At 42.3% G+C, this 25,256-nt stretch overlaps 1 protein-coding gene across 5 annotated transcripts in view; it reads right to left on the bottom strand.

Moving 5' to 3' along the window:
• Nucleotides 1-25,256, bottom strand: part of CALN1 (calneuron 1) — a 656,133-nt gene that overhangs the window by 470,945 nt on the left and 159,932 nt on the right. For all 5 annotated transcript variants that reach the window (XM_033110564.1, XM_033110567.1, XM_033110566.1 and 2 more), the window contains one exon: nucleotides 5,161-5,285. In XM_033110564.1, the coding sequence (XP_032966455.1) occupies nucleotides 5,161-5,285 (125 nt within the window). The remainder of the gene's footprint in view (nucleotides 1-5,160; nucleotides 5,286-25,256) is intronic.

Raw genomic sequence — 25,256 nt, forward strand, 5'->3', positions numbered from 1 at the left:
GGGCTGTGTGGAAGCAAAGACACTGGAACAGTCAAATGCAGTTAGCCAACTATTAAAATGTGGCTTTGTGATGGAAGGGCAGCAGACTGATACGTGCACTCGCACACAGTGGGTGCACCGGGTGCGCTCCATCCAGAAATATGTATGAGCACATCAGCAGAAATACTAACTTTGAGATAAGTATACATGTCAGAGCCTGAGGAGAATTTTCACTAATTGCAACACTAATGAAACTGGAGAAACACAACTTTCATCCACCCTGGGAACTACAGTGGTAATACAGAAGGAAGACTTTGACTCAGCATCATTGTTTGCTCCTGCCAGGGACCCAGAGGCTACACTGACCAGCCAATCAACTGTTTTCCATGGTGATCTATTCCCCACCCAAACCCACCTCAGTGGCACCCCTTTCCTAAGCTCCTTTTGGAAATACTCCTCTGAGGTAACGAGAGGCATGGGCTGGACTGTCCCATCCGGATTATCTACAGGGGAAAGATGAGAACCAGACATACCTGGGGTCACTGAATGATGGGTACCAGTCTGGGAACAGGAAGGAGAGCAGGACAGGGGACAGCAAGTCGATTTATAATTCTGGGGTATAGGGAGCAAACCCAACAGTAGGGGCAACCAAGATCCCACTTCTGCCCAGCAGCTGTAAACTAGAAGAATGTGTACTAGAAACTGGACTCTCCAGGTCTGGGATAAAATGAAGATAGAACAAAGAAAGCTAAAGACTCTTTGCAAACCTTGTTTGCTGACAGATACTGGGCCTACAAAGAACTTTGCTGAATCACAAGGCAGAACAGAAAAAAGGAAAAGCGACCATATAAAAACATCTTCTAATGCAAAATAAAGGAAAAAGGTAGCATTAGCTGGGAGAGTTGGATAAAAAGGCTTTTATGATATATATAATTTATGACAAGAAACAGAAGATATTTTCACAAACTGTACCCAAGTTATTCTCAATAAGACAATTGAGAGAGAATAAAAATATATGGTCCCAATAGAAGAGGAAGAGGGAGCCACGAGGAGAGCTTATCCTAAGACCACAGCAGCAACAAAAAGGGGGATGGTTAGATTATATCTTTATAGCTGCAAACTAGAAACAATCCAAATACCCATCAAGAATAGAACAGATACATAAACTGAGGTACAGTTATACACGATGGAACATTTTAAGTTAATAAAAATGAATGAATTCCAGCTACCCTTAAGAGCATGGTTGAGTCTCATAACTATTATGTTGAGAAAAAGAGGCTGACACAAAAGAATAGGTATGACATGACTCCACTGAGATGAAGGGACAACACAAACACAGTTAAACAAGACAGTAAGTCAGGGCAGTGGTTGTCTCCGAGGCAGAGGAGTTAGGAAGGGCCTCAGGGAGGACTTTGGGATGCTGGTCATATCCTCAACCATATCCTCAACCTAGGTGGCCCTTGCATGAGTATTCATGTTCAATAAGAATTGAAATATACATTGATACTTTTCTGCATTATACTAGGACCAATGTGGGGGTGGGGGAGGGAAGGAGGCGGGGAGCTACTGAAATAAAAGCAGGCTACAAAGAAACAGAACCTTCACCATAATGAAAATAGGCTCTTAAGGCAATAATAAAAAAAAAAAATTAATGACTGCAGGCAACTAAATCAATGATGTGGAAGACACATTCAAACAGGAATGCAGAAGTTCAAAAGGAGAAAAATGATGTGAGAAGAGACGTATAATGTGAAAAAACAAATGAAGCTTTAGCATTAAAATGAGCGGCATTTCCAAAAGGACAAAAACAAAAGAAACAAAAGAAAACAAAAGAGAAATAATAACCATCAAAGATGGGAGAGCAAACTAACCAAAGCTCAGATGAAGACCTGACAGCAATCTAGGGGGCTGACACTGTTACTGGCAAAAATAACGTGAAATACCTACAGCCAGACAATTTACAACTGCTAGGAGGAAGCCATGAGGAGAGCAGACCCTAACATCACAGCTGTAACAGAAGGCGGATGACCGGATTATATCCGCATAGCCCCAAACTGGAAACCCAAATATCCATCCTGAATAGAGATATCGAGGTATATTTACATACAATGGAACACCATCTATTTATGAAAATGAATGAACTTCAGATAGAAGCTAATTTAGTTTAAGATTAAGATGGGATCACAAGACTATTCAATAAATAGCACGCAAAAACTGTTTTTTAAAAATTATAATTCATATGTCTAAAATTTCACGTGACACACTGTAAAAATGCAAGATATTGATAATTAATTTTGTGTATACATAAACTCCCTGGGTAGATTGCAAACTCCTTGGCAACAGGCAACAGATATTATACTTATTTATTTCCTTGTCTACCTGGAAAGCATTTGGGTAAACATTCCTGTAATGAGTGAATGAACAGGAATGAACAAATGAATGAACAAATGAATGAATGAATGTCTCAACTGATTGGATTCATCATAGCTAAGTTTGTTTGTTGGGTGATTTCCAACTCCAATCCAGCCAACTTAAGGCAGCTCTGCATTGTTTCCCCCTGAGCTTTATGTAAGGAGAAGAAACAGAAACTTTCCAGAGTGCATGGCAGCTGGAGATGGCCTGCATGGAGAGAGGCTCTCGTCATGCCTGTTCTCAGAGAGGACCCACCCATGGACTGGTTGCCTTTGACCCTTACCTTGAAGGAAAGGGGCACTCCATCCCTGGTGATAAACACTAACCAGGTGGAGCAACCTGCCCGTGGACATCCTTAAACATGAGGCTGCAGGGTGGGGAGGGCAGAGCAGTGAATGAGGACGGTACCCAACTAACTAATGTCTGTGCCGAAGGTAGCCAGACCACAAAAGGTGCTTCCGTGTCCACGGTGTCCAACATGTCAACTCCCTGTGTAAGACCAGGGACCTCTGAGGAAAACTGAGTGGCCTCATGCAGCACAACTGTCACTTGACATGAGGCAGCCCCAAGAGAACAGCAAGCAGGCAAAGCCTCAGAAACCCTGGCTTCCTGAAAAACCAACATGCAGTCATCTGAACTGACCCAGGCCAGCTGGTTTTCAGACCCTGCCCACCTGCTCTAAACTAAGCCCACATCTGCACAGCTCCGCCCAAGTCCCACAATGCTCGTAAGAGAGCATGAGCAGCCATAACTCAGGGGTCACCTTGGCAAAAAAATAAAGAAGTAGCAGGAATCTTCCATCAGAAAATAAATGGCTCCTCTCCAGGCTGAGAGCCCAGAATACCCTCCTGAAGGACAAACACAGCATCTTCACCAGCCGGCCTCAGGCCATGAAATCCGGTTTTACTCGACCAAGGCCCCACCAGGGCTTCTCTGCTGAGCCTGCCCACCTGGGCTCAAGGGTTGGTAGGCTCACTCCCCACCACCTGCTGAGAAAGTGCCTTTCAGCCCTGCTCAGCTGCCTGGGCCAGGGTGAAACAGTTCATGAACTCTGACTTTTGCCCAAGAATGGGGAGGGAGTTTCAGCCAGGAGCCCAGGGCAGGGAGAAGGGCTGAAATCTAGCCTGTGGTCCTCTTGAAAAGCCATGTTCCCTGGAGGTAGCCCAGATGTAACAGAGAAAAAGCCATTGCTCTGAAAAATCTTAGAGAAATCATCTCTTGATTATTCATGGCAAAGATGGGAGGGATAAGGAAAGCAAATGGAAAGATGATTTTCAGACTTCATTTGGTTAGTATTCCCATCCTCTCCAAGAGTTGCCAGTTCCAGAGCCTCCACTTGGCAGGACTCTCTGAAGCTCCTGCTAACCACCCCACCAGGAGACCTACACAACACAGGGCAAACCCACCAAATCCATGCACCACTGGGCCTGACTTCCCCTGGGAATGGACACCTCAAGGTACAGGAAAGCCTGGGCCTCACAGCACAGGCCCAGCATAGCCAGGCCAGCCTCCGCCTCCCTGTATTCACCAGAATGGGGTCACTTCGGAGGTAGTCAGGGCTCTCTTGCCTGCATCTGTGCTCTGCGTCCAAATGTTCTCTGGCCAGCAGAAGGCCAGGGGGATGCAAGGATCCAGCTCTCCTCTCTGGCCTCCAGTCTGTCCAGATCACCATGAGCAGCTGCTAGCTGGAGAGCCTGGCTTCGCCTGCAGCATCTTCACTTCCTCTGACATCCCCCAGCCTGTCCTCTGGACCCAGCCCACTATACTCTGCCATGTCACTGCTGGCTTGCTCATGGAAATAAGCAAGGCTTCAGATAAGCAAACAAAATGGACAAGGGCAGGGAAAGCTATCAGGTGGCCCCATCCTGCCCTCCCCTCATCTCCCGATTTCGGTGGAGCACGTTTGGCTTCCCTGGCCCAGAATCCTCCCAACTCTCCTTGTGAGAAACGCGCACAGAGAAAACACACTGGTTCAGAACTTTACACAGAAAGGTAAAGGCGTGGGCCATCTGGGTAACTTTGACATCTCCATTTTAGAAAGTAAAATTAGACTTCATGATTTTAAAATGTGTTACAGGGAAGACAGCATTCCAAAACACCATGGAAAGCCGATTCTGGTTTAGCCTCAGCAGATGCGCGTCTAGGCAAACATCTAGTTGAATCAAACGAATTCTCTATTCTAGAAAAATCTTCCTTCCTCCTCATTTTAATTTTTAATTTTTAATTTTTTTTATCGGGAGTTGATTGACCAGTGGGGATACAATGGGGCACTGCCCCAGGACAAATTCTATTATTGTGTTCTCAGATTTGTCCCCATGCCCTGAACACCCAGCTCTGAACTGTATTACAAAGGAACAGAGGCAATAAAACTAACGGCTGTCCATTCCACCTCAACACAGCTTAAAGATGATTCTAATCTGGGCAGGATTCAAGACACCATGGCTGCAATTCAAGAGATAGCCATTAGCAGGGCTTAACCCTCCCCCACAGCTGGGCCCCATCGTAAGCGACAATACAGAAACACGACAACAGCATTGGTGATAAAGATTCCATAAACTGGAAAATTTGAGGAGTTGAAGTATCCAAGGAACCCGAAATATCCAGCATAGATATTTTCCAGCTCCAAGGTCATTTAGGCAGAATTTATCTCTGAGCTCTTTCCCAGCACACCAGGTACACATGGCCAGAGCCTGGCACTTCCACCGTAGGTGCACAGTAGCCACAGATGTCCCCTCAGAGGCCAAGCCCTCCCCAGGGCGGGCTCCTTACCATCGAGCTCCTCCACAGAGATATTAGCGAGCTGCTCACTGTCGCTGCCTGCAGACAGGGATCGGTTGAGGTAATTCCCCTTGTACAACAGGCCAGCTGTCACATGGTGGAAAGGCATCTTCTCCCTGTTTGCAAGAGAAGAGAGGCAAGAAAAAAGACACAGTCACTCATTCCTCCTTTCCTTCCTTAAAGCCCACCCCAGTTTTCAGATAGCTGGTGGTATCTTTTCGATAATAACATTTCTAGAGGGAAATTCAGAAAATTCCAGAGGACCCGTGACCTGAACAATTCCCAAATGACCTCAAGATATATCCCTTCCTTCATTTTGTCTTACTTCATTTTGCCCATTTAATCATGAATTTGAACGATGCTGTCCCTGCAGACTGTGGGACTCCATGTCATAATGCAGGTGTCTCCACGCAAATAAGAATACCCTCTGCTCCTTTCCTCAGCCTGTGAAACTCTTTCTCAGCGTTCATACGAAAGGTCCGCACACCCCAGAAATGGTGGGCTGTCCTGGAACTGCATGTCTTGGCTGTGACCCTGCAGAGATCCACGTGTTTCCCTTTTCCCATGTTAACAGATGTTCCACTCACACAGCACTCAAAGCACACAGGGGATGCCAGGCCCTACGTAAGTGTGTACAAAGGCTGCACCCCGAGAAGCGGCCCCCACGCCAACTGACCCGAGGCCCTATCACACTTGCCCTGCTATAAAGGTGAGTGACACCTCACAGTGTCCCAGGACAAACCAGCTTCCAGCACTCTCCCAGGAAGTTAAAGCTTCCCCTTACACCAGACTAACAAACGCTCTAGGCAGAGCTCCTCTGCCCGGATGGCCACCACTGGGCCCTAGAACTTCCCACCAGTTCAAGGCAGGCCAGAGGCTCCAGGATAAGGGAAAAGTATGAAAGGGCAGGCACACAGGAGAAGGAGGAAAGGCAGTTAGAAAGATGGGCCTCTTCATAGCAGAAAGAGCACAGCTCCCTGTCATAATGAGTGAGCCCCTGAGCATGTCAGGTTCTGCTTCCCCATATGGAAAGGGGGCTACGAGGACTGACAAACTGCTGAGTGGAACTACAGACTAGGGAGGAAATACAGGGAGTCAATTACAGGGCAGGGGTAAAGAACACCTTCTTAACAGAGCTCCCAGAAGGTAAACTGCAGCACTGCAAGGGCTAATCTCCCCATCACTGGGGGTATTCAAGCAGAGGCGGAGGGCCTCCCTGCCAGGGGCTCTGTGGGAGAGAAATTACCCCTGAGCTCTCCCCACACAGCTCTCATTCCCCATGTAAGTCACTTGTAGAGTTCTTTCCAGCACCGTAGTTTGTACCTGTAGGATAAGCTGGAGTGGCCTGAGCAGCCCCTCTAAGCACTGCTGAGTAACAAAGTGCAAATTACAGGAAGTCAACCTTGTTGACTCTCAAACCACACTCAGAAAAATCCACACAACAGCAATCGTCCCTGCTCATGGCAGGCACCTGGAGGTAAGGGCCCCTGTCTTCTTTTCCCTGGGACAGTACTGAGTGACAGGCCCAACAGGACACCCCTCTAGACGGTATGTGCCCCATCTAGAGCACATACCACCATGTCCTGGTTTGGACTGAAAGCTTCTGACTTAGAGATCAACCAATGAGAGTCCTAAAAGTTAGGTTTGGCCAAGACCACAGCCAGTTATGGAAAGAATCCGTTCTAGAATTCATGCCTCCTGAGCTGCCTCAGCTGAGCCCAGACATTTTCACCTGGATGTCAAACTCTCATTTCAAACTCAAGATGTCTAAAAACGAATTAATTATCTTCGAAAACTAGGCCACACTTCCTGATTTCTCTATTTCTATCGGAGGTACTTTTCATCCATCATGACAACTGGGACAACTCCCCCAAACGTCCTGGACCTTGAACAGTAAGCCGGACACATGGCTGACGTGGGAGCCAGCCGTCAGCCTCCAAACCCCCGACTCTCTAGGCTAACAAAACGTTCATCCACAGGCCCATCATACATGGCAGGATGCCAGTCACAAAGTGACCACACACTTGCCAGTTACAAGGTGGACATCTTCAGCTAATTTTAAGTCAGACGTCCCCTCCCAAGCCAAATCTATACTTAACACATAAATAGAAAACAAAAAAGTGGAAGAACACTTCGATGACCTCCTCCTCTTTTCTCCAGGTTAAATTTCAGACAAAACAGGTTTAAAAACGAGTGTCAGCTGGTTCAGTTAGGACCACTCGCCCTTTGCCTAAGGCCAATCCCGATTCCGGGGGGCTATGTCCATCTGAGCAAGGACTTGACTCCCGTGGTCCAGGGGATGAGAAATCAATGCTGGCCCCTCCTCCTGTATGCTTTCAGCTCTTCTCAGCAGGCCCCGGATCCAGGTGACTTCACCAGCTGTTACTTAACCACTGTCTCAGTCCTTGTAAATGTGGGAAGACACCCTTACTGATCTAATCTAATCTCCCTACCTGGAGGGAGCCCCACTCAGGTCAGTGTGGGCATCGAAAGCATTCCTTCCCATTCTTTCCCATTTCACCACTCATCACTCTAGTTTAGAAGCATTTTGTAAATATCTTCCCATTATCACCTTTCACCTGGTTGTCTGAAGTTTTGGACCCACCCAACAAATTATTACAGCTGTAGTAACAAGGTTATACTCAAAAGAACATATCCAAGCCACTCCACAGTTCAGCCACAGAATAAGTGTTGAGTACTTTGCAGAGAAAACCGGTCATAACTGAATCCCATTTGATATATCAACATAATTTACTTCTGGAAAAAGCAGCTTACAAAATTAGGTACATATTCAATTCTTTCAGTCTCTGTCTGCACCCAAACGCTCAATGTCTAGTAGGAGAGAAAACATGTGCAATTGAACCATCCATATAAATAAAGTCATGTTGAAGAAAGGGAAGAACATTATCTCAAGTAAGCTAAAAACAGCTGCTGCAATTAAGGGCTAAATTTCACTCCAAGCCACCTGGGAAAACCCAAGTTAAATATTTTCTCTTTGGTGAAGGAAGGGAAACATCCAAGTTCATCAGCAAAGACAAACATGGTCCTGAACTAAAACCTAAAGATGGATCCTTATGTGGAGGACAATGAACAATATAGATAGATATAGATATAGAGATATAGAGATAGAGATAAAGATAGATAGAGATAGAGATACAGATATATAGATATAGATACTTAGATATAGAAATATAAATATTTTCAATGGCAATTTCACTCACTGAGAAATATTAATTAAGCGCCTGTTTATCATGTGAACAATTTTTCTGTATTTTCTGTAAGGCAGTATGATTTCATGGTTAAGAATTGAGACTTTTTGTACTAACACAGTGTTAGATTTAAATCCTACCTCTGCCGTTAATAGCCATGTAGTAAGTTACTTATCTTCTGTAAGCCTCAGTTTCCTCCTCTGTGTACATTCTGAATAGTATTTTTGTAAATATGAAATAAGATAAGCACCAGAAAGCACCAGACTTAACACCAGGCACATTCTCAATAAATATCATCAGTTAACTATTTGCTAAGGATTCTACGAAGCAGGATGCAGGGGGAAAAGAGGTCAGAGATATCTTAGATTGAAGGTGAAAAATGCAGGGATTTGAAGAAGGGTCAGAGAGGACACGGCAGAGGGAGAGCTTCAGAGAGAAGCCGGCTGGCATTTTGCACCACGGTTTGAGGGACCAGGCATGTGAGGGGCTGAGTACTGGGGTCCTGGTGAGTGGTGAGTAGGGTCAGCAAGCAGCTGGCTGGATGGGGAGAAAGGGCTATTTGAATAAAAAGGACGAGAACTGAAGAAGGGTCTGTTTCCTGAGCACCAGGAAGCCGGGTTCTGTGGTCACATAATGGATGAGGCATCAGGTTAAAAACAAAGGAGTGGTTCCTTCTTTAGAGTCAAGGAACTGGTCCACGTCTTGGCAGAATCATAAACCAAGAGCCCCATTCCCACTGACACAAGATGATGCCCTTTTATGACGGGGAAGTGTATGTGTCAGCTGGACTGGGCCACAGGGTGCCCACATATCGGGCTAAACATTACTCTGGGTGTGTCTGTGACGGTGTTTTTGGAGGACATTGACATTTCAGTCGTAGACTAAAGCAGATTGCCCTCCCTTGGTATGGGTGGGCCTCAGCCAATCTGTTGGAGGCCTGAATAGCAAAAGGCAGAGGAAGGGAGAATTCATTCTCTTGGCAGGACTGTTAAGCTGGATCATCGTTCTTCTCCTGCCTTTGGACTCGAACTCAAGCTCAGACTGGAGCACACACCATCATCTTTCCTGGGTCTCCAACTTGCCAACTGCAGACTGTGGGACTTCTGAGCCTCCATAACCATGTGGGCCCATTCCTTATAAGAAATCATACATGCCCTACTGGTTATGTTTCTCTGGATAACCCAGACTAATACACCTTCCATGTTTTCTCTACAGCACCAAAGACCCAGGCGTACTGCTGTTGGCTGACAGGACTGTCACGGACAAAGAGAGGTCAAGCACAGCTCTGCAGGGCTGCTACAGCAGGGCGGCACAGAGTGCGCTCTGTGGGCCTCTGTGGGCCTCTGCCAGTCAGACACTGTCTGTTGCTGGTCTGCAGTGAGATAAGGACAGGAATGAGGGAGAGCACTGACATTTTATAGCACTCTATAGCACTGTCCCCACATCTAAGTGTGTGACCAGTTGATTTGATTTCTTTATATTTTCACTTTTTATTTTATTTTTCCAGTAATTCATTCTACTGTATTTTACAAAAGCATCAGTTGCCAAAGACTGTAACTTAAAAAAAAAGTCCTCCCCCACAAGTGGTGTGAGAAGCACTGCTCTAAAGTACTTTAAGTTGCAAAGATTTCTTGCAAGGAACCACAGAAAAAGGGAAGAAGACATCTAGAGAAAGGCATTTTAACTCGTCTCTGAAACTTTTTCACAGAACTCAAGATTTTTGAAAGTCTTAGATGGGCTTTGGAAAAGAAGTGCAAGAAGTATGGGCTTTCTGCAGTGTGCCTAGAGTGTGCATGGAATCTACTGCTGACTTGACAGGGGTTCCTGTCCTCTAATCACCAGATAGACATTCAAGGGACAACATTGACCTTGCACTCGAAAAGTTAAAGAGCCTAGCCAACCCTGGTAGGGCCTTTGTCAAATTCCTCTAAATATACCCATAAATACACACAAAACTAATGATATTCCATTGGTAATGACAGTACCAATGGCTGCGGAAGGAGGTGTAGAAGAAGCTTCTAGTAAGTCAGCACAGTTAAGATGAGAATGACAATCAGTGGCATACCCACACTTGGAATTCAGAAACTAGATAACAGAGTCAGATAATAAAGAGATAAGAAGAGATTTTTATCTAACCAAATTCTCTTCCATTTCAGAGACCTGGGATGAACAATTATGACATCAGACGATCACCCTTCAGACTACGTTGGAATTGCTTTTTAAAAGTAGCCAAGGTCAAATCCCCACTGTCCTTAGCACCACTGTGATGCAGCAACCCCTCTCCTCTGGCCACTCAGGGACCATACCTACCAGTTGGCAATAGCTATGAACGGCACGGTCTGATGCTTGGGCTCTGCCCTCGAAGAGGTGAAATTTGCTGCAGGCACAGGTGTAGGAACAATGACCTATGGAGATATTCTGGGTTTTTTCATGTATTGATTTTGATGAAGAAAGAATTGCAGAAGACCTCAGATACTCCCAGAAATGTACATCTCCTCCTCAGAGTCCAAGAGTTAAGTTATGGGGACAAGGAGAACCAGCAAAGACGCACTAGATAAATGCCAACTAGACACTGGGCATTTGGCTAAGCACTTATAAAACGATTGTGTTCCCTTGTTAAGATCCAGCAGGGGCATGCCAATTGGCAAACAGGGTTTGGCTGCAGCTCAAATCAGACAAGAATGAGTAAGCAGAAACACCAATGTGGAGGTCTGTTTAAAAGTTCCACATCATTAAAGGAGGAAGTACTTTCAATGAGATGTAAATCAAGAAAGAATATTGTCAACAAAGATAAGAGAAACAAGACAATTTTACAAAGTTTCTGGTTACGTCCTTTAAAACAGGTTCAGAGAGCAAGGTGTATATGAAATAAGATGCAAATTCATAAGGAAATATCAGAGTAGGTGAGGAGATATCGAGTCAAGTAGAAGAGAGAGCTTGCTGAGAGGCAAGCTGATTTGGAAAAGGTGCAGGCCTTTGCAAAACACAGGACAAATCCAAAACTATTAGCAGAAGGGAAGTCTACATTAGTGGCAATAAAGAGTATTTCAAAGCAACAGAAAATTCAGCAAATGATATAATGCACCCACGGACCCACCGACCAGACTGAACACAGGCTAATATTGTGCCTATTTACTTTAGATTTTTTAAAATAAATATTACACATTGAAGCCCTGCCCACCTATTCTATTGTTCCACCTCTTTTCCCTCCACTGTGACAACTCTGTTCTGTAGTGGAATGTATCCTTACCGTCCATGTTTTTAAATTTCCCTACATTTGGATGTTACTATAGAGAATATATTGTAGTATTGCTGTATATATCTTTAAATTTACATAAGTAATATCACACCAAACACATGCTTTTGTAACTTGCACATTTCACTCTCTATTTGGTTTTAGGGATTTATCCAAATCCATGCCATACACCTAGTTAATTTATTTTTAACTGCTCCATAGTTTTCCACTGTATAAATATATTATAATTTATTTATCCATTATCCAATTAAAATTAAAAATATTCTGCAATGAATATCCTCATGTGTCTCCTTGTATACATCTGCAGAAACTTCTCTAGCCTACATACCGAGATAAACTACTACAGAATTTTGCCAAATTGCTCTCCAAAGTGGTTTGATTAGCTATCTATTGCTACATAACAAATTACCCCTGAACTTAGTGACTTAAAACAGCAAGTATTATCTCACAGGTCCTGTGGTTCAGGAATCAGGAGTTGTGTAGCTCAGTGGTTCTGGCTCAGGAGATCTCATGAGGATGCAGCCAAGACAGTGACCAGGGCTACCACCATCAGAAGGCATCACTGGGGCTGCAGGATCCACTTCCAAGATGGTTCACTCACTTGGCTCTTCACAAAAGGTCACCTCTTGTGGGCCCCTCCATAGGGCTGCTCAAGTGTTATTACATGGCAGCTGGCTTCTCCCGGGCAAGTGATTCAAGAGACACAAGGAGTAATTTTTACAACTTGGTCTTGGAACTGTCACTTTCATCACATTCTATTCATTAGAAATGAGTCGCCAAATACAGCCCACACTCATGGAACAGGGAATTAGGCTCCACTTCATAAAAGATGGAGTATCAAAGAATTTGTGGGTATATTTTAAAATCATCATGGTGGTTGTGGCAATTTACAGACCCACCATAAGTCTAACAGTATGTCTATTTCCCCCATAGCCTTGCCAACACTTGGTATTATCAACACTGCTCCATTTTTCTTACTCAGATCTTCTTGATGGCTAGTAGGCATCTCGTTATATGGTTTGGAGCCATTCTGAGTTCCTCTTCTGTAAATTTACTTTTCATCTTTATCTATTGGGTTGTTTATCATTTTTGGATTGGTTTATTCTTCCATGTTATTGTCTAATATTTCAGTTCAGCCTTTCTTTTAAATCCCCCAAATTAGCCATTAGTGTTATTGTTGTTATTGTTACATCTTACAAACAATGCTTATTTGGACTTTTCCACAAGTTTACCAATTTCTCTGTTCATTGTTGCTTCTTGCAGAGCACTCTACCCTTCTGGGTTCAGTTCCCTTCTTAATGAGGAGAATTTAGTAATTCTTTCATTGAGGAACTGTAAGTGGAAATCTCTTTAAGTCTTTCTCTTTAAAAAACTCTTTATTTCAATTTCATTTGAATTATAGTTCTACTTGGTACAGAATTATAAATATGTTATTTCCTTAGGACTCCGAGGATATCTTGCTGCTGATGAGAAGCCTACTTGTTGTTCACCTGTTAATACTCATTCTGGACAATCCTAAATCTATATTTTCAGATATAGGCTCTCTCCCAATCTCTATAATCTCTCTTTTGTAAACTGTTATTAGATGTATGTTGGACCTTTTCCTTCAAGCTTCATACTCTTGATTGGTTCATTCAACATCCATTCATATGCCATCAGGTGAAGAAGTTGAAGAGCTAATAACTGCATCTTCCAGACTCTATGCCACTAGAGTTCTACATGAGGATTAGCTCCCATAGTCACAATCTCTTGCACAAGTTTGGAATGCAGCAGTGAGAGGAGAGCAGCAGGGTACTGGTAACTGTTTACCAACTGGGTTTCAAAAAAGGTTTGCATTGGCAGCATTTGCCCCCTTCCATGGTGCAAATACTCCCAGATGGCAAACTCCAAGCTACCAACAGAAAGTGGCAAGAACAATGGGATAAGTGTGTTCAAAGCAAGGGGGAGTATTTTGACGGGCTTAATGGCAAAGTGTCTTTTACTGTAATAATTTTTTTAAAGATTCACCATATTTTTTGATCACGCCTCATATAATGAAGATCATTTGTGTTTAAAATGATAATATATTAGACACAAACCCCTATGTATCATATATCATATTGTTATAAAGTAAAATAATTTAACTATAAAGAAAAAACGATAAAAAATCAGTGAAGACTTTAAAGACAAAAATGTAAACAAAGTGAATATAAATAACAGACACTTTTCTGTGAAGGCTGATTTAGTGAGAGTGTGTGTGTGTGTGTGTGTGTGTGTGTGTGTACCCCCAAGAGGTCACTTTTTAGATGTCTACAGAACATTCATGAAAATTTATCAAATATAAGACCATACACCAAACTTCAGTAAAAGTATCTGAAAGCAGGTCTGGCATAGGAGAATATAAGTAGAAACAATTTAAAATCTTAATATTTTGTAAAAAGTTAAAATTGACATTTTTTCCAGCTTTATTGAGATATTATTGACATTGCCTATGTTTAAGGTGTACAACGTGTTAATTTAATACACTTTGATACAGTTATATGTTTCAAAATGATTATCACCTCAGCATTAAGTAACACACCCATCATACCATTTCTTTTTGTGGGGAGAACATTTAATATCTAGTCTCTTAGCAACTTCCAAGCATGATACAATATTGTTAACTATAATCACCATGCTGCACATTAGATCCCTAGAACTTATTCATTAAAATTGAAAAACTTAATATACTCTCTTAGATTCTTGCTTGATCAAAGTTTAAAATAAAATTAAAATAGTAAGATTTTAAAATAACCAAAATAGAAATAAAACATAAAAAAGCATACATGGTGTAGCAAAGGAGTATTCAGACAAAATGGGAGGTATTTAAATGCTCTCATTCTTTTAAAGAGAAAAAATACACGCTAATAAGAGTTTAATGCTAGCTTCTTAGAAAAATAACAACAAAATAAATAGAAAAAAGAAAACAATGAGAGAGATGAATTAGAAAATGGATAAATTAAATTAGCTGGTTCTCTGAAACAAAAGCAATCAACTAGACAAATTTCTGAGAAGTTTATTAAGACAAATAGAAAAAGCACAGACAACATTCTGAAATAGGAGAATTCTATGTGCAACTCTAGACTAATAAATTTTAAACTGCTTAAATGAATGCTTCTCTCAAAATATAGAAATTGGATTTTTTCTGGAAACAATATGATTTAATATTATTCATGCTTATTAAAAATCTTGACATAACACTTTCTTATAAAGTGATTTGAAGATCTGGTTTTATGTTCAGTGTATTTTCCATACCTTATTTTAACATCTGCCATAACCAAAAATATACCTCAGAAAGAGACACAGATCCAAATGGAAGAAAAATGTCATTGGCAGTATTTATTAAATCACAATATTCATTCTTCAGTTCAATTCCACAAGCATGCCAAGATTTTTGCTGATATTTGGCTGGCAAAGTTTTATCTTCCCTAATGTCAATGGACGATTTTGCAAATGGGTTGAAAGCAGTTGAATTTTCATATTTTTAACAAATGGGTCTAAAAAACAATCAATTCATTTAGAAGATTCTTAAACGTTGAAAAGGATCTGTTTCCAGATTTTTTAACTTGACAGATTTGGGTTTGTTGATAGCACACGCACATAATTTTTTTAAGCAATACAATCATATAATGCCTGAAACATCTCAAAAAACATCCATTTTCAAAAATGCTCTTTCCATAGCATGAGTTTCCTAGGAAAAGCAGGTATTTCCCCATTCTTTGTTAAGATGGCAGACAATATCTTGCCATCTCAGAAAAGATCAGCAAATCTGGATCATTGGACTGTTTTTGACAGGAAGTGTGTGACCCTTCTTTGTGTTTGACAGCTCTTTTAAGAACGTTGCCTTGAAATAAGCCACATACTTTATTGTGATACAAACGACATCAGCAGTCATTTTCCATCTCATTTCAAAGATTTAGGCCCAGTTTCATTATTCAGAGAGTGAATTTAGATTGATATTTTACATAGTCTTTTTGAAGTTTTTCAATTGTTTCTGGCCCACTTTGGCCCAATATGACGGGCTTGTCAGTGTTTAATTCATAAAATATCTGATGAGGGTCTCCCTTGGGGACCACAGGAAAGGCCAGCTTGGTCACTGTCTCGAGGTACACTTGCACTCATTTTTAGTGATTTGTGACACAAGTGCCTGGTTAGAGGGGTTTACAGATTATATTCATTAGTTTTAAGTAGACTAACACTCAGAAAATGGGCAAGATAAGTCCAAGAAGCCCCACCTTTTGGATCATGAGTACATGAGGAAAATCCTACATCCGTGCCCATATACGTGGGACGCTCACCTTCCCTGAATATGTCACTCCCACCAGAGTGGACCAGCATGCACATGGGCAACTGAGGGTGTCACTGTCACTCTATTCAGTAAATAATAGTAAAGTTTCCTTTCTTCCTCTTCTTTCCTTCCTGCACCCCCAAGGAATACCTTACACACCCCAGTCTGAAAATCACTACAGAGATGCTGCCATTAAAATGAAAAAAAAAGACAAGATATCCATTATCTCTATTAAGTAGCACTTTCCTAGAAATTCTCCTTAATGCAGTAAAACATGCACAACACTAAGAGACCATTAAAAGGAATAAACCAAGAAAAAAACCTAGAGTGAAATAGATGTTAACATTTAACTCATTTTTCATAGTAAAAGGACAAAGTTGAAGTGTCACTTAAAGAAATTACAAAGAAAAAGATTGAGAGCCTTGCAGCATAAACACATAAACTTCTGAACTTATAAACAGCATGAAAAAGTAATAGGCAAGGAGGGAATACAAAAAGGACACAAAACTGAAAAATTCACAAAACTGAAAAAACACACAACTAATAAAATACATAAAATCAATACTTGATCTCACTGGTAACCACAGAAATATGATTTTTATGTTTTTTCAATGTGCGAGGATATTGTGTGTTTTTGTTTTTAACATGGGTGAGAGCATAATGGGACTGGTACTTTGAGGCAGCTGAAGCAGCCACTTAGAGATGGCAATTAAGCATGGAGTTTAAAAAATGATTCTCACTTTTTGACCCAATAACTATTGTTTCAAATCTACCCTAAGCTATGATCACAGATTTTTGCACAAAAAAAATTGCATTGTATTATATTTAAAATGGAAAAACAAAGAAAAGAAGAAAGACAAGAAAACATATCTAAAAATATAGAAATTGATAAGTAAAGTACATTTATATCACAGTATGTCGTGTACCAATCTTTACTAAAAATTTTAATGTCAGAACTCTTTATAATGTATTGCTAAATCCAAATAGTATTTCAAGTAGGAAAACCGCACCCACTTCTCTAGCCCCAAATCTCATGAAAATCATGGTATAGAGGAAGAGAATGAAGTAAGTTTAAGCATTGAATATGGAAAAGGGGGGACCATCATTAGTCCAAAAAAACTGGCACCTCTCTGGAAGCAGAATTATCTTGCCCATCTTGATGGACAAGGCTGAGCACAGCGAGACAGGGCTGAAATCATGACGAGGGGAAGGCAGAGCACAGAGTGTGCAAGCTGATAGGTACTAAGAGCTGGAACAGAACTGAGGGTGGCTGCTTGAAGCTCTTTCCTCGGAACAGTAGGGTGGGTCTCCCACTCCAAGGAAACATGCTATTAAAGGAGTGGTCCTCTTCCTCAGGCATTGGCCTGGGGGCAACCTCTTCACCTACCTGGTCTTGGAGCCTAAAATGAACCCTGATCATCAACATGCCTTGCCCCCAAATGGGCAGCCATTCCTCTGAGTTGGTGGGGTGGGGGATGGGGAGCTGGTATTGAGAGGAAACCTGACTCCCAATGGCACGTTTCATTCCGCAGTGTCGGAATGCCAATGGCCAAGTGAGGACTGCCAGAAAATCAGAATCACCAAACGTCCTCTTCAGGGAGCTCTGAGAGGCTACAAAAAATGAGCACACTGAGATCAAGAATTCAGACAAAGAATGGCTATCATCAACGAGACAAATAGTAACAAGTGTTGGAGAGGCTGTGGAGAAAAAGGAACCCTCATACACTATTGGTGGGAATGCAGGCTGGTGCAGCCGTTATGGAAGGCAGTGAGGAGGTTCCTCAGAAAATTATGAATAGAATTATCGTATGACCCAGCAATCCCTCTCCTGGGTATCTACCCAAAAAATCTGAAAACATTTATCCATAAAGACACGTGTGCTCCAATGTTCATTGCAGCTTTGTTTACAGTGGCCAAGACATGGAAACAACCAAAATGCCGTTCGATAAATGAATGGATAAAGAAGTTGTGGTATATATACACAATGGAATATTATTCGGCGGTAAGAAAAGATGATATAGGAACATTCGTGACAACATGGATGGATCTTGAGAGTATGATGCTAAGTGACACAAGTCAGACATAAAAAGCAGAGAACCATATGATTTCACTGATATGTGGTATATAAACCAAAAACAACAAAAGAACAAGACAAACAAATGAGAAACAAGAACTCATAGACACAGACAATAGTTTAGTGGTTACCAGAGGGTAAGGGGGGTGGGGGGTCGGAGGTGAGGGTAAAGGGGATCAAATATATGGTGATGGAAGGAGAACTGACTCTGGGTGGTGAACACACAATGGGATTTATAGATGATGTAATACAGAATTGTACACCTGAAATCTATGTAATTTTACTAACAATTGTCACCCAATAAACTTTAAAAAAAAAAAGAATTCAGACAAGTTAAAATTTTGATTGGGGAAAAAATATCTATAGAAGGACTAGAGGGAAGTTTCATGGAAATCACACAGAATATAAGAAAATAGAAATAAAACTAGAGAAAATTTCATTAGTAAGTACTAAGGATTAATGCAGAAGGGCCACATGCACCTAACAAGCTTTTCAGAATGAGAAAGAAACATGGAGGAGAGGAAATAATAGAAGAAAAATTTCCAGAACTGATGATAGGAACCTTCAGAATGAAAAGGCCTGTCAAACACTAGTTCAAACCCTCATAAAGTTTCAGAATACAATGACAAAAAAAAGTGCTCTAAAACTTCCAGAGGGAAGAACAGATTGTCTAAGAATGACGACCGTACTCTCATCATACACATTTCAGCATCGTTAGAAACTGAATGACAGTGGAATAAGCCATTTAAACCCAGTCAAAATCCAACCAAGAGAGGGACTTAACAGGTGTGTGATTCACAGACATTTCCTAATGGAATCACTTAATGAATTACTTTAGCAAAACACAAAAGAAATCCAAGAAATTAGAGAATTGGGATCCAATTTGTGGGTGAGACCTAACAATGAAGTATGCTGCCAGAAGACCTCTGTGGGAGCAAATCAGATCCAAAGTGCCAAGTGCCGAGAGCAGGGACACAGGGGACCTGTGGCAGCAGACCACGTGCTGAAGCTCAAGTTCGATCTTCCTAGGAGAGAAGAGAAGCCAAACGCCTGTATCAAATGTCACATGGAAGAGAGCTGGCTCCTCCTCCCTACCTCACTCCCCTGTCCAATTTTGGGGGTTTTTTTTATACTTCTCATGAAGAAAGAAGTGGCACAGGATTAACGATACAATATTTGTTCCCATAGTGAATAACATTTACATAATCATAGTATTATAAACACTAATTATTTTGTTTTCAAATCTGAAATCGATAGACAAATCATGGAAATTTCGATTCTAGATAGAGAACAGAATGTAAGTGCTTGACAACATCAGAGTCCAGTGATAAAACTGGTTGGGAATAAGGGGTGCAAAGGAATATGGGGTGCAAAGCCCCTCACAGTGGGAGGTCAAGGGGTACTGTTTAAATTTAATAAACAAATAAAGATTTAAGCATGTGAACTAAAGCAATAAAGCTCAATTCAAAGACTTGAAAATAAAAATGTGACTGGCAGAGATTGAAAGGTGAAAGGGGAGGGACTGTTAAAAAGTCTTTCATACGAGAGGATGGAGACACGTTATTTAAAGTGGAATCACATCCACAGAAGGACTTCAATGGGAGTGATTTCATCCACCTAATGCACTAACAATCACAAATGGTTAAAAGTAGTTCCCGCTGACACATGGGGTTTGACTGGTGCGGACTTTTACTTTTTATTTGTACCTACTTACATTGCTTTTTATTATCCTATTCCTGTATTACTTTTATAAGGTCAGACCATAAAGTTATAGGGGTAGCATATCACAAGTATATAAATATAGTCACATATGTATACATTCATATGCATGTTCACATATATGTATATGTATATTTTTATATATGTATACACATATATATTCATAGAAAATATTATTGAAAGGAAATAAACCTAATTGTAAATACTAGCTATTGCTGAACAATTTTACTGTAATTGTATTCTTATTTGTTTGAACTTTCCACATTTAGTACCATGGGTCTATTTCATTTATACAGCTAGAAAGAAATTAACACGATTTTACAAAGTAAAGAGCCTGCCTGGAATTTCCTCCATGTAGGGGTTGGGCCCCAGGAAGCCTGAAGACAGGACCAAGACTGCTTCAAGTCCAGGGTTCTAGACCAACAGCCATCAGGTGCCAGCACACATTGTGTCTGCAGCACAGGCCTCAGAAGAGAAAGCCTGGGCCAGAGAATGTCATGGGCTAGTGTTAACAACCAGTTGTATGGAGCAAGACAGGTGTTCATCTCCTCTGCCAATTTGGATCTTAACTGGATCTGCCGTCCCCCTGACCCCACTCCCCAAGGGTAGAGGGCCTGCAGGTAGCGAGGTACATGCACCTGCTGAGAGGAATTCTACACCAGTACCATAGGGATGAGGAAGCTTACCTGCCAACAGAGATGCTTTGGGAAGATGATCTGAGTTGTTCTGAAATAATACGACACAAAGTTCAGCTGCTTTTTAAGATTCCTCCTTAAGGCTATTATAATCTTTTTAATTAAGAAATTGAATATTAAAGGATTTAATTTTAATAAATTTTTATGTATCTTCCTTTGAGATCCTCGTATAAAGTCACTGACTCTTCTAGACACACCTGGCTGCTCCGGCATCTGGATCAGACTGAGAGCCCTAGACACCTTTCTGCAAAGGTGGATGATCCTGTTAGCTGAGTCAGGAGCCCTCTCCCAAAGACAGTGGGAAGCAATGAGTTGTTGGATCTGTGGAAAACAGCTGCACACATTACCCAACACCTTTTGTGGAGAGTTCTTGAGAACGGCACTTTCAATTTTTTACTAGCTGTCTTAGTCTGCTTGGACTGCTATAACAAAATATCATAGGCTGAGTGGCTTATACAGAAATTTATTTTCTCTCAGTTGTGGAAACAAGAAGTCCAAGGTGAAAGATGCCAGCAAGGTCAGATTCTGTTAAGAGATCTCTTTCTGGTTTGTAGGTGGCCACCTTCTTGCTGTGTTCTCATAGGGTAGGAAGAGAGAGAGTGCAAGCAAGCTCTCTAGTATCTCTTCTTATGAAGGCACTAATTTCACCATGAAGGCTTCACTAAAGCCTAATTATCTCCCAAAAGCTTCACCTCCAAATACCATCACACGGAGGGTTAGGGCTTCAACACATGCATTTTGGAAGTAACAAAATTCAGTATACAGCAGTAGCCAAGTTAAGAGCAAATATGGTTGAAGATGAACAAAATCAAGCAAGGGTCTAAAGGTCTGTTGCTTTTGTTATTTTTTTAAAACTTGAATTAGCCCTAACTTACCAGAAAGAGATTATAAGAGATTCACAGAGAAAGGTATAGGACCCTGAAGAGTTAGCTTTATTTTGACCAATTTACATAAAATGAAAAGCATGTAAATTAGATTCACTCAACCCATCATTCAGATGAAAAGCGGTTTGAAATTTACCCATTATTTTGGACTTGACAGCATAAGAATATTTTGGAAATAAGACTATAGTGCTCAGGTCAAGGTCTTCATTTTTATTTAGGGTTTCTTCTAATTTTGCCATAAAACTAAGAGTGTCCCCAGGCAAGGCTGAAGCCAATCTAGCTACAAGAGACCTTAGTGCATGCATTCAGTTGTTTGAGTGGTAGTGACTTAAAATATCTAGTATGCTGTGATCCAGGATAGTGTTACAGCAGAAGTCACAGCCCATGTCCTCAAAAAGTTACAAAGTGCTGGGATATGAGTCCCAGAGATTAAGTAATATCTGGGCCATGCAACTGTGGGAGCCGTGCACACTCAGGCAGAGAAGAGTGGCACCCAGAAGCAAGCAGCCTGGCTGAGCTTCCAGTCCAGGTGGCGTGAGGAGGCTGACGCTGGGTACCGACTTCTCACCTGCAGGCCAGACACTGGTGTCCTGCAGACCACCACGCCCAAGACAATGGGCAGCATCAGGAATGTCACAGACAGGACACAAGGACATCCCAACAGCCAGGCAGAAGACAGTGAATGCAGGATGGCAATCACCTTGGGGACATCTTCTGGCAAGAGGAGGGTCCCAGCTGAGGGGAGAAGCAAAGGCAGAGACCAAAAATAAGCACAAGCTAAGAAGGTGAGTTCACCAGGAGGACACCTCGTGAGGCCTCTCAGTCACGACCCAACCTTCACAAAGACGTGATGGAGCAGAATCTGCTAAGAGAAATGAGAAGCCCTTCTATGCTCAAGAGACACATAAACAAAACAACAACAGCAAAAGTCCACAAAGTAAAACCAGACTACGAGCTTCTTGGACACGATGTTCTCCCAGCATGGAGCCCAGCATATGAGGAGTACTCAGAAATGTCTGTTGAATGCATGCATGCATAAATGAATGAATGATATGAAAAAGCCTGTTCCCCTGAGAACTGCCAAGACAGAGAGGAAATAAGATGATCCCTCCTCTGGAGCTACTCTCCCTTCTACAGTAAAACTGCGGCAAAACACATCCCCAGGTTAGTGGGGGTAGAAAAGTAGTAACACTTGGGAGCAAAAATTCTCATGGCGTCATAATGATGCTAGAAGTTTCTCTGGGGACCACGGCCATCTGCCATGAAAATACCAAAGGAAAATTCCTAAGAATAGGTCATGCATGAAAATAGTGAACAATGTTTAGAGGGAAAATAGTGAACATTTTATGTGGCAGGCAGTTCTAAGCAATATTAAGTAGCATCTCAATTATAGCTTGCGAGGCATGATTACTAATATCCTCATTCTACAGATGAGGAAAATGAAGCACAAATTCAATCACTGATCCAAAACTGCAGAGTTAGCAGTGATAGAGTGGGAAGTCAAACCCAAGTAGCTTGGCTCCAGAGGCAACACCTAAGATGACCTCTACAGAGGCTGTTCCTGGGCTGGACAGGAGACAACTAATGGCATTCACTCATCCTAGAAACACCGGGGGTGCCAAAAAAATGTACACAAGTGGACACGGTGGTCAACATCGCTCAAGCAGTAGTTTGCCATAATCAGAAGTGTCTGAACGCTGATGGTAACCACTTTGAGCACCTCTTGTACTTGCAGAAGTCAAACGTGACTTGTATTCATCTTTTGTTATCAGTATATATTATTACAATTTTAATAGTTTTTCCTTTCTTAAAATGTGTACACATTTTTTTGGCACCCTCTGTGTGTGTTGAATGCTGGCCCTATTCACCTTTCATAACATAAGGCATGGCCTGTGTTCTTAGAGACATACACACTGGTCCATCCGCAAATAAAGACACTGGAGGCCAGAATGAGGCTTGAAAGGGTCCAAGGAGCTCAGGAATGGAACCCTCTACTCCGACAAGAAGCAAGAAGTCAGAGACAGGCTAATGTGGAATGTAAAAGGCTCTGCAGAAAGGAATGGGAAGGGGAGCATGCACATGGTTACAGAAATAGGGACTCAAGGAATGCAAGGGTGTGTCATAACTGAGGAACGGAAGCCACTTTCAAGAGCCCTTGACTGAGGGCATCAGGGGGAAAGTGATGGATCAGAAGTGGCAGGCCGAGAAGGTCACCAAGAGGCAAAATAAACACGAGCACACGGTCTCCCACTGTTTGCTGTCTTCGTCTGTCCCACAGCCAGCCAGGGAAAGCAACCCTGGATGGCTGCCCACACTCCACTCCATGCCAAAGAGGTACAAAAACCAACCTAATTTAGTCATCTTCTCTCCTGAAATGACCTAACTCACCAGGTCCAGGGAGGTGTTCTGAGTTTGAAGAAGGAGCTGTGCCTGTACGTCCTGCTTCAAGGCTGTCTGGGGGTGGGGACTAGAGACTGGAGTGTGGAGAAAGACGCGGACTCCGGTCCAGCTGCTGATACTTGCAAAGGGGCCCCTTCCGGCCCCTCCACCTCCACCCTCTCCCTCTCCCGTCGGTCGGCCAGAGCCTCCGAGTCCTGCCCACATTCTGCCCCTTCACATCCTCATTCTCTGACTGCTAATGGTGGCCTTCTTCAAGGCGCAGCTCAAGGACTCACTCAGGGAAGAGGCATTTCCCAACCCAAGGCTTCTAAACATGCAAGAGAAGCAGCATAGCAGACTGGCGATCAAGCTCAACGGACCCCTGGCCCAGTCCTGGCTCTGCCACAGTCTAGCTATAAAACCCTAGACAATGTAACCCTTCTGAGTCTTAGTCTCCTCATCAACAAAATGAGAGCAGTAAGATATCTACCTCATTGGGCAGTCATGAGCATTCACTGGATTATCCAGAAAATACTTAGCACAAAGCCCGGCACATAGTAAGCTGCATCCAGCTCCTGGCACTCAGGATACTACCAGATACCCACAGCAGTAACCTCAACACAGCTGTGCTCACAGACATCAGTGGGTAAGGAAGCTCCAGGCGGGGCAGGGTCAGTGGAGCAAACAGTTTGAGCCTGTGGCTGCAATGCTGGTATCAGCCGGCACCACCTCAGACAATGCCTCGGGCACTTGCAGACCTCAGTCATGCACTGGGACGGCATGCGGCGCTTTGATGGCTCTGAGGATGTCAGATCGAGACACAACAGCCAGAGTGTAAAGTTTCAAAATAGCCAACAAGGAAAGTGAAGATAGTCTATAAAAGGAGTGAAAACATGGACTACATATATTTTAAGAGGAGTAAAGTGATCTGTAAAGGTTTGGATGCCATAGCAAGGCCCAGACTTTAAAGAAAAATAGGGACACTCCAAGGAAATAGGAAAAATCCAAGAGACGAAAATAGGAAAGTGGTGAGAAAACAGGGAAGGAGCAAACAAATGATGACAGAGGCCACCTGCCACAAGGTAGCCATTCCCGAGCAGGAACGAGCCACTCACACCTGGGGACATACAGCTGTCTTCTCTCAGCATAGCTAAGCGCCACCTGCCCCAAACTACAGGGAGAATTCTGGTCTCAGGAGTCACTCCCCTATATTGCTGTGTTTTGCTTTTCGATTTGGGATGTACCCACAAGCCGTGTTCCCCATAATAGACAGTACAGTACTGTGCCACTCTGAAGTGGAGGAGACAGAAAGTGGGGTTACAGGTGAGCCACACACGTCAAAAAAATCCCCATTCCAAGGGGTTTCTTTTCTACAATATAACTTTTTTGAAATATAATTTTGGAAATGGTGCCTTAAGTTTAGAAAATTCAGGAAGGGTAAGTAAAAGAAAAAGTGACAACTGCATCATTTTCTTTAAAAATGGTTTTGGCAAGTCAAAAGCTCTAGGAAATCTGGATAAATAGTGACTGTAAAGATAATAATTATTTTCTCACTGAAAAGTAAT

Source organism: Rhinolophus ferrumequinum, chromosome 7 (assembly GCF_004115265.2).
Source record: "Rhinolophus ferrumequinum isolate MPI-CBG mRhiFer1 chromosome 7, mRhiFer1_v1.p, whole genome shotgun sequence".
Lineage (NCBI taxonomy): Eukaryota > Metazoa > Chordata > Mammalia > Chiroptera > Rhinolophidae > Rhinolophus > Rhinolophus ferrumequinum.